At 50.2% G+C, this 9,157-nt stretch overlaps 1 protein-coding gene across 1 annotated transcript; it reads right to left on the bottom strand.

Annotated features, from left to right (window-relative positions):
* Positions 1-2,447: 2,447 nt before the first annotated feature.
* LOC123042699 (probable metal-nicotianamine transporter YSL10) lies at positions 2,448-8,690 on the bottom strand. Its single transcript, XM_044465098.1, has 6 exons — positions 8,205-8,690; positions 7,865-8,028; positions 7,660-7,757; positions 7,417-7,551; positions 3,893-4,082; positions 2,448-3,827 (listed from the first exon to the last, which is right to left on the bottom strand). Exons 1-6 carry the CDS (start codon positions 8,554-8,556, stop codon positions 2,703-2,705), a joined length of 2,064 nt encoding a protein of 687 aa, XP_044321033.1. The 5' UTR covers positions 8,557-8,690; the 3' UTR covers positions 2,448-2,702.
* Positions 8,691-9,157: the final 467 nt, after the last annotated feature.

The raw sequence follows: 9,157 nt of genomic DNA on the forward strand, positions 1-9,157 counted from the left end.
CCCTCGGGAATGAGGGTTTGTACCAGTAGCTATGTGTTTAATCTCTCTCTCTCTCTCTCTCTCTCGTGTTCTTGAGATGGCACGATCTTGATGTATCGTGGGCTTTGTTAATATAGGTGGATCATATGGCGTTTCTCCCTCTCTATCTTGTTGTGATGAATTAAGTTTTCCCTTTGATATTTTGTTTTATTGGATTGAATACTTTTATGGATTTGAGAGCACTTCTTGGCTGGTCTACAAGAATAAAGTAGCGTAGTAGAATCACGAGCGTCACAACAACGGTTGGCTGGTCGACATGAGATACGACATACACGTACTTGGCACATCTAGCTCTCTGACCTAGATGGGCCGATTCGGCCTCCTTCTTCGGCTGTATGTCCACTAGCGTAGCACCTTTGGGTGGGTCGGGCATCAATGTCTTCATCTTCCAGCGAGAGCACAACTTGTGCCCTCCTTGATCGTCTCATCCACGGTGTTGAACCGAGAGCACACCTCCATAGACTTCACAAACTCCGTGTGGCCGTCGTGTAAGCACCCAAGGAGTAGTGTCATTCAACCAAGGCTGATGGGGAAAGGATTCATGGTGGTGGAGCGGTTATAGATAGAGATTGAGTTGTGGAAGATAAGATGGTACAAGACACACACACTCGCGTGCGCGGAGAGAGAGAGAGAGAGAGAGAGAGAGAGAGAGAGAGAGAGAGAGAGAGAGAGAGAGAGAGAGAGAGAGAGTGAGAGAGAGAGATGGGTCGAAGATGAAGTGGAATACGGTGGTAGATAAATGAGGGGCTTTGGAAGTTGAAGTGTTGGTGAGAGAGAAAGGGTTGGGAGTAAATGCGGTAGGTGGGTGGGGATGAAAGAATGCTCAATTTTGGTTTCTTATACATTGATCTTGTTCATCTATGTAGTATATTTTGATATTCTAGTATGGTACCTTCATTGATCTTGTTCATTTGTGTTTGCTAGTGCAATACACTAGGGAGGGGGACATCAACCAAGAAGCCTGATACTGGGCCGATCTCGGGGCCCAGGAGGCCTGACAACAACACGGCTCGAGGAAGCAGTCCAAGGCCTGCTTGAAACGAGAAGATCATCTTGGCGTACAAGACAGGAATCCGTTGGCACGGAGTCGGTTAGGGACGTGTAAACTTTAGCTCGCATCCCCTATATAAGGCAAGGGCTAGGGGTAGCTATTCTCGTCTATTCGATAGACAATACTCTTGGTGATCACATCCATTATCATCTTGTAACCCACTCGCACGAGGTGCTCCCACATCAATATACAACAAAGTAGGACGTAGGGTATTACCTCACTATGAGGGCCTAAACCTTGGTAAATCCCTTGTGTGAACTCCCTTCTAGTACTTCGGCCACGTTCGCCACTCTACCGAGGGTATTGGCGGTTTCCCGTATCTCCAGTGTTCAATGCAGTGCTCGTCTTTGCCAATGCTACTTCAGGCAGCTACTTGAAGAGCAAGGTGGTAACGTCGACAAATTTCTCGAAGGGCAAGGCGATGGTGGATGACAGTGCCCCCAAGTGGCCCCGAAATTACGGACATTTCCATTACGACTCAGACCCAACTCTTTTCTGCAAGATCATTCTCGCACCTAAGTTGGAGTTCCGCTGATGCCCACTGACTTCACCAATCACATGTCCACCGTCCCATCGAAAGTCGTGCTGATGATGAACACCGATTGTGCTTGGAGAAGCACGGTCCGAGTGGTCAACGGTAGGTTCACCCTTGATAAAGGGTGGGGGCCCTTCACCGTAGCTCATCAGCCGAACACCGGGTACCTCGTGATCTTCAAGGTGCCGACTCTCGATAGCTTCAAGTTGATCGTTTTCAACATCGACACCATTGAGGTGGTGGCCCAGTGCAAGAAGCATAAAGTTGCATTTGCGTTGGAATGTTAGTGTGTTTCCTTTAGAACTATCTAATACTTGTTGAAATGATGTTGGATTGTTAGGGCATGTTGGTTTATGTGTCTGTGAGTACCGCGTAATGCTTAATGGTTGTTCAATGTGCCTGCTAGATTAAGACTTGCTATGTTGTGCCTATGACTATGCGTGAGTTGGTAACCTCACTACCAGAACAAGAGGTTACCACACCGTATGTCTTGTATGCAATCAAATAACAACTCTTTGCCTTTTGTTAGCAGAGGTTTGCGACCAAACATCCATGCATGTGTTTCTGCCCAGTTAGGCTCAAGAAATGCATGGAACCAAACTATGTGTATTAGTACATGATTTTTTGTCCGCATCAACTCAGCCAGGCCTAGTAGAGTGACGGATGCAAAGAATGAACGATATCTGCAGCCCAAAATGTAGGCGGGTGGGAAAGGCACCACCCCAAGGTTCAGTATACCTGAATTAGTCGAAAAGGCACCACCCCAATCCCCAAGGTTCAGACTTGAGTTCAGTTGCGACTTTCAAGCCGGAGAGAGGTTAGTTCATGATGCATGTATGCATGCACCCCAAATGTGGTACTTTACTCTGCCCAGTTCCTATGGCTATTTATCCGCAAGGCACGTGTCGCCCTCTCCAATGCAAACATCTCATCTATGGATTCTACTGAATGAATGTAGCAAGAGGCACACCAGGAAAGCCTACCCTCTAGTTACTTACTACCAGTACATTAATGTATCTGTCACTACTATACTTATAAACATTTATGCGTGTTAGGCAGCCAGGTCGTGGGTTAACTTCAGCGAGGCGGCGGCGGTAGAGATTTGATGAAGGCGTCCACCTGGAGGTTGGTCAGGCGCGGAAGGAACTTCATGCAGATGGGCGGCCTCACGCCGGCGAGCGCCAGCACCGACTGCGGCAGCGTCCATATGCCGTCGCCGCAGATGAGCCCCGACGCGACGGGCGGCGCGAACGCCTTGGCCCTGGCGCCGTCGACGTGGTCCCACACGAAGCGGATGAGGCTCCCGATGCACATGTCGATCCCGAAGTAGGGCCCCAGGTAGAAGGGGATGGCCATGGCCATGGGCAGCGGGATGAACTGCGCGATGTTGGGGCCCGCGAGGTCCCTCGCCAGGTTCACCACGATGGCGCCCACGAAGAAGACGATGCAGAGGTCCAGGCAGTGCTTGGGCAGCGACCCGAGCCCCTGCACGCCCAGGATGGCCATGTTGCGGTACACCAGCGCGTTGGGCGACGGGTACTCGGACCCCGGCGTGCCGATGTCGCCGAACGCCTTGTAGAAGAGCCAAAACACGGACGGCGCGATGACGCAGCCCATGGCGGTGCCGATCACCTGGCTCACGAACATGGACCGGGGGGACGCGAGCGTCATGTACCCGGTCTTGAAGTCCTGCGTCAGGTCGGACGCCGTGGAGACGATGCCGATCATGACCCCGCACGCGGCGAGGCCGGCGATGATGCCGCCGTTGGAGGCGCCGGCCCAGGCGCCCACGAGGAAGATGGCGAGCTTGCCGTAGGTGGTGGCGAGGGACCAGTCGGTGAGGCCGCAGCCGTAGGCGTTGCAGAAGGCCAGCACCGGCGCGATGACGTAGGAGGTGGCCACGTGGTACCACCTGAGCTGGTGGAAGATGCGCGGCACCGTGATGATGGAGATGGCGGCGGTGACCGCGTAGGCGCTGAGCGCGAGCGTGTTGGGGATCTGGTCCTTCATAAAGAGCTCCGTGCGGCGCTGGTCGTCGAACGTCTCCACCGGCCCCAGGTCGCCCCCGGCCTCGCTGATGGGCAGGCTAGGCCCCGACATCATCCCGCGCACCTGCGCCACCAGCGCCGTCATGGTCCGGGTCAGCACCTTGAGGAAGTTGTACAGGCCGTCGCCGAGGATGAGCGAGATGGAGATGAACACCTGCACGATCACCATTCATATCAAATCCTTGTCCTTGCTGCAACGACGATGAAATCTTCACATACTCGGTAGCCGACGATGCCGCGGAGGCTGCTGGGCTTGAGGTCGGCGGGGTACCAGTCGCCCTTCTTGTGCTCGATGATAGGCCACATGATCCCCCATGATATGATGCCTCCGAGGAGGACGGAGAGGTTGACGAGGTAAGGGCAGATCATCCCGACACCTAGGTACGTGGCCGAGAAGTCGAAGTAGAACCTGCCCGGATTCATTTGTTGCAAATCCAACAACAAGGGAGTCATGTGACTGATTATACTCAATGGTTAACTACACGTACACACAAGGTACACAGGCACCACAAGAATTTTCACACGAGCAGAGCACACCGGGCGTCGTCGTCGTGTTGGCCAGCTAGTGCAAGCCTAGCAAGATTCTTAAGCTCTTGGAGAATTGCATACAACCGCATGAAATTTGACTTGTCAGACCCTTGTATTTCTACCGCAAAAAAAAAAAAACTATCATTCATTGTCATTTTTTTATTACATGCTGTATTCTCTGCATGCCTACCGTGCAACTTTCCTCCTGTAACACATCTTCCAATGTCACTATATTTTCATGGCATACAATGATTTTCTCCTATTTTTGCAGTACACGCTTAAACATAACTGAAATACGCAAGTCACGGTAATGGATTATTACAATATGCAAAAATAAGATAATAATGCAATTTTCGCAAAAGAAATGTTCTCTAAAATGTAATGGATTAGTGACATCGAATTTACCCTTACAAAAGAAAAGAAAATAAAAACAGAAACAAAACCAAAAAAATGAAATAGAAACTAAAACAAAATCAAAAAAATAAAGTTTTCTAAGGAAGAATGACTTCGTGACCTTGGTATTACCTTTCGGAAGAAGAACAAAAATAAAACAGAACTTGATGAAGTTTTCTAAGAAAAAATGAAATCCTTTAAGAAGAACAATGAAAAAAAAATTTGAACTTGCACGCAACTTTGCACTAGAATTGCACCTTTTGAAACATTCAAAGTATAAGCATATAATAGTGCAATTTTTATATTCTACTATAATTTACACACGTATTATTTAGTGCCTGCATTTATGCTTACACACACAAAAATAAAATAATTATGTTTCCTAAGTAGGAATGAATTAGTGGCATTGTTATTACCCTTCAAGAAGAAAAAAGTGAAAACAATAAAAAATAAACTCAAAATAATTATAATTTCCATGGAAGAATTAATTAGTGGCATTAGTATTGCCATCTAAGAAGGAAAATGGGGGGGGGGGGTCTAAAACAACGAGTGATCTTTTTTTGCACAAAATATACGTAAAAATTGTGTTTTTCAAAATATGCAAGAATAAGCATATAAATGTGAAAATTGTACAAAAAATAATCTAAGAAAAAATGAATTAGTGGCATTGGTATTACCCTTAATATAGAAAGGAAATTATATAAAATTAAAACAATATCATAATAATGAAGTTTTCAATGAAAGATCGAATTTGAGGTGTTGGTATTTTCCTTTAAGAAGAAGGAAATTAAAAATAAAATAAAAAATTTGCTTACAACTTCGCATCAAAATTGCACATTTTGTAATATGAAGAGAGTAATTATATAATAGTGAAATTTTGGCACATATTATATATTATTTCTATGCATATATTTAGTTATTTACACTCTCCCGACATCCCAAAAATACAAAAAACATAAGAAAAATGCATAAAAATAGAAATAGAAAAAAAGAAAAAAAAGAAAGGAGAAAGAAGAAGTCTGTGTCACACTGGAATGGACATTGGCCCGTTAGGGAATTGACTGGCCCAAATATGGGGTCAGTCAAAAAGAAAAACAACCTAAAACAACACAGAGACAAACATAGAACAAAAGATTCACGGATCTTAAAGCTGAGTTTTGACACGAAGCCCCACTCCCGCGTCGCCCTCCTCTGGCCACACGAGGGCCGCCAGGAACCCCTCCTCCGCTCTCCACCACTGCACCGCCGCCAGAGGGCCTACCGGCGAAGCCTTGCCGCTTCCCAGGATGGCGGCGGCAGGGAAGATTCGTCCCCCACACGCTTCCGACACCCTGCCCCCCCCCTCCAGATCCACCAGCCGTCACCGGGACGCACCACCCTCTGCCTGCTTCCGTTGTGCCGCCGCCGAGGGACCGGCTGACGAGGGGGTGCCACACCCTGGGATGGTGGCACCTGCTGGATCCATGCCCCGCACGTCCCCCAACCCCAGCCCCGTGTCCCCAAATCCTCGAGCTCTGGCGCGGGCGCCCCTCCTCCCATCTCTGCTGCACATACCCGCCTGTCGTCCTCCCAAGCAGCCCACCCCTCCACCCTCCATGGCGCGGCCAAGCCCTGCTCGTGCAGCTGGCCATGGGTTGTGTGCGGGATCTGCGGCCGGTCGCGGTTGTGTTCATTGTCTTCCTTCTCGCAGGCAACCCTCTCCCGCGGTGGCGTGGTGACGACACATGCACGAAGGCGACGAAACTACATTGCTAGCGGCAGTAACGAAGCCCCTCAAGGCGGGTAATTGCTGGCGCTGCTCCGGCGCGGGCGACCCTAGCTAGACCCGCATCTCTCCGGTGTCCATGGTTGTCAGCGTCCTCTGCCGGGCGCCTCCGGCCTCGGCGACCCAGCAGTTGCGTCCCTTCCAGCTCGCCTGGCTCCCCGACATCCCGACGGCTATGGCCATGGTAGCTTGGATATGTGTCCTTCCAGTCCTAGCTTGCCGTTGTTGCTGTTCGCCGTTGCCCCACCCCCTCGTGGTTTGCTTCACCGCCTGCCCTACCTTGTACACCTCAAAGCCTCCCTTTTTGCTAGATCCAATGTTCATGGGTTCGGAGGAGGTGCCACCCTCCGACGGTAGGTGCAGCCTGCAAACCCCCTTCCGACATGATGGCTCCGATCAACGTTGGCTTCTTCATCCTTGTTTCCAGATACGGCGGCTATGGGATTGCTCAGCCTCAGGCCAGGGAGAAATCCCTGCTCGGTCAGCGGCGGCGTCTGCGGTTGTCGTTTCCTCCTTGGACGCGTTTTCAAGGCCCTCGGTTGCGCCCCTCTTCGAGCTCAGGGGAAACCCTAGGTCTGATTCCTTCCGATCGGATGGCGACGCCGTCTCGGCGTCGTATTCCTTCTTGAAGGCGTTATCTTGCTCGCTCGTGGTGTCCCCCGTCTTGGCTCCGGCGATGTTGGTGAACTTGTTGGTCCGGGTTTGCTGCTCTTTGTTTGGGCTTCATAGATTTAGCTGTGTTGTATCTTCTATTCGGGCCGAGCGTTCTTTGTCTTTCTGCTCCAGACACCATGTTAACGTATGGCTGTGTTCGTATCATTTGTTATACCCCTATCTGTACCCTTTCTCTCCCCTTATCAATGCAATAAAATCTTAAAGCTGAAATCAACGATCTAAAGTTTTCCGGCGTTTTTTCTTTTCAAAAACTTAATTTTCAGGCGACTTGCGTATAGCTAAAGTGAACAGGTATTTACAAGGCTAGCTAGCTATGAAATGTGCAAAGTTGGTGGCATTTCTGATTAGTGTGGAAGGAACGCGACGTAGGCTAGGAACATACTTTTGTCTGCGTGCCTCGAGGCCCAAGGTGGGGAAGGAACTGAATCCGCAGTCTTTGCCGCCGGTGTAGAACCACTGGAAGAAGCCCCAGCTGAAGCTCATCGCGAAAAACTTCCCCAGCGTCTTCACCTGTAACCTGCATGCAGCAGCAATCCAGTCCAGTCCAGTTCAACCACCGGTAATTAATTAATTAAATTGGCATGCATGCATGAGCGGGTACAAATTCAGATACGGGCAACCATACTTGGCCAGCTTTGCGCCCTGGGGAGTGTGGAAACTGTTGATGAGGTGCGCCGTTGCCGTGCCGCTCGGGTAGATGAGCTTGTAATCGATGATCATTATCTGAAGCCCAAATTAACCAAACGATTGGCCATGTTTAACGGATTACATTTGTGAAATCAAAAAGTTGACTGTAGAATTTGTGGATCGTGTGGTGTGATGAGACGTGCCTTCCTGAGGGGCACGACGGAGAAGAGGCCGAGGAAGCTGACGATGAAGAGGAAGCCGATCATCCAGCCCAGGCTGGGGTTCTTGATGCTATCCTCGTCCCTCACCTCGCCTGACTGCTCGCTGATCCTCTCGCTCATTCCGAACATGTAGCTCCCAAATCCCCCTGCCACGTGTATCTCTTTCCATGTAACCCAAAGAAATGCATGGGAAAAACTTGTGAATGCAAAAGATCCATCCATGGAGGATACAGGCGCAACGATCCATCCATGGAGGGTACACGCGCAGGCGCAGCGGATCGATGGAGATCGATTGCCAATCGCTGTGCGGGTGCTTACGTACCGCTGAAGGCGATGCCGGAGCACGCGACGACGCAGGTCTGGACGACGGTGTTCTCCTGGCGGGTGAAGGGCTTCACGCCGGGAACGCCGGCCTTGTTGAGCAGCCGGGTCCAGGAGGTGAGGAGGAAGAAGCCGAGGAGCCCCGCGGAGACGTTGAGGGAGGGGATGATGCCGGTGGTGAGGTTGAGCTTCATCACGATGACGCTGAACATGAAGCCCAGCAGCGCGCTCATCGCCAGCGCCCGCGCCGTCACCTGCTCCTTCCAGTCGGGCACCTCCTGCCCCTCGAACACCCGCTCTATCGACTCCCCCTCGTCCTCCTCATACTCCTCCTCCTCCACCTTCCTTGCCATCGTTCGATCTCCTCTCCTCTCCTCTCCGGCGCGCCGTCCGTCCGTCGCGCGCGCGTCTGTTTGTGGGGGATTGTTCTGTTCACTTTGCTTGGTCCCCGCGTGTCAGTCAGTGGGACTTATGGCCATTTTCTCCGCTCGCTCGCTTGCATGCATGGCGAGCTAGCTAGCGGACGGCGGGTGTTGTGTCGGGATCGATCCGGGTCTCCCGGCTACTGTCTCTCACTCTCGCTCGATCGTTCTTCCCGCGAAGGTAGTACTATGCGGTCAAAGCTGGCAAGTTTGACACTGAAAACAACTTTCTTACAGTAGATTTTCTTTAACTCGAGCGGTTGAGCCCGTTCGAAACCCATGCTGACACACCAACCTAAAACATAGTCCCTCCCTCCGGAAATATTTGTCATCAAAATGAATAAAAATGATGTATCTAGACGTATATTAGTTCTAAATACATCTTTTTTATCCATTTTGACGATAAGTATTTTCGGACGGAGGGAGTACTATATATGTACATTACAAAAACATATACATGCATGCATGTACATTACATTTTGACTTCGTTACCAGACTTTGTTTTCATCGAACCTTTTTAATAACTAGATGA

Source organism: Triticum aestivum, chromosome 2B (genome assembly GCF_018294505.1).
Source record: "Triticum aestivum cultivar Chinese Spring chromosome 2B, IWGSC CS RefSeq v2.1, whole genome shotgun sequence".
NCBI lineage: Eukaryota > Viridiplantae > Streptophyta > Magnoliopsida > Poales > Poaceae > Triticum > Triticum aestivum.

Coding starts and splice junctions, on each gene's coding strand:
- LOC123042699 (XM_044465098.1), bottom strand. CDS start 8,556: ATGGCAAGGAAGGTGGAGGAGGAGGAGTATGAGGAGGACGAGGGGGAG. Junction 4,083..7,416: donor CTCGAGGCACGCAGACAAAA/GTATGTTCCTAG, acceptor GAATCCGGGCAG/GTTCTACTTCGACTTCTCGG. Junction 3,828..3,892: donor GCGGCATCGTCGGCTACCGA/GTATGTGAAGAT, acceptor GTGATCGTGCAG/GTGTTCATCTCCATCTCGCT.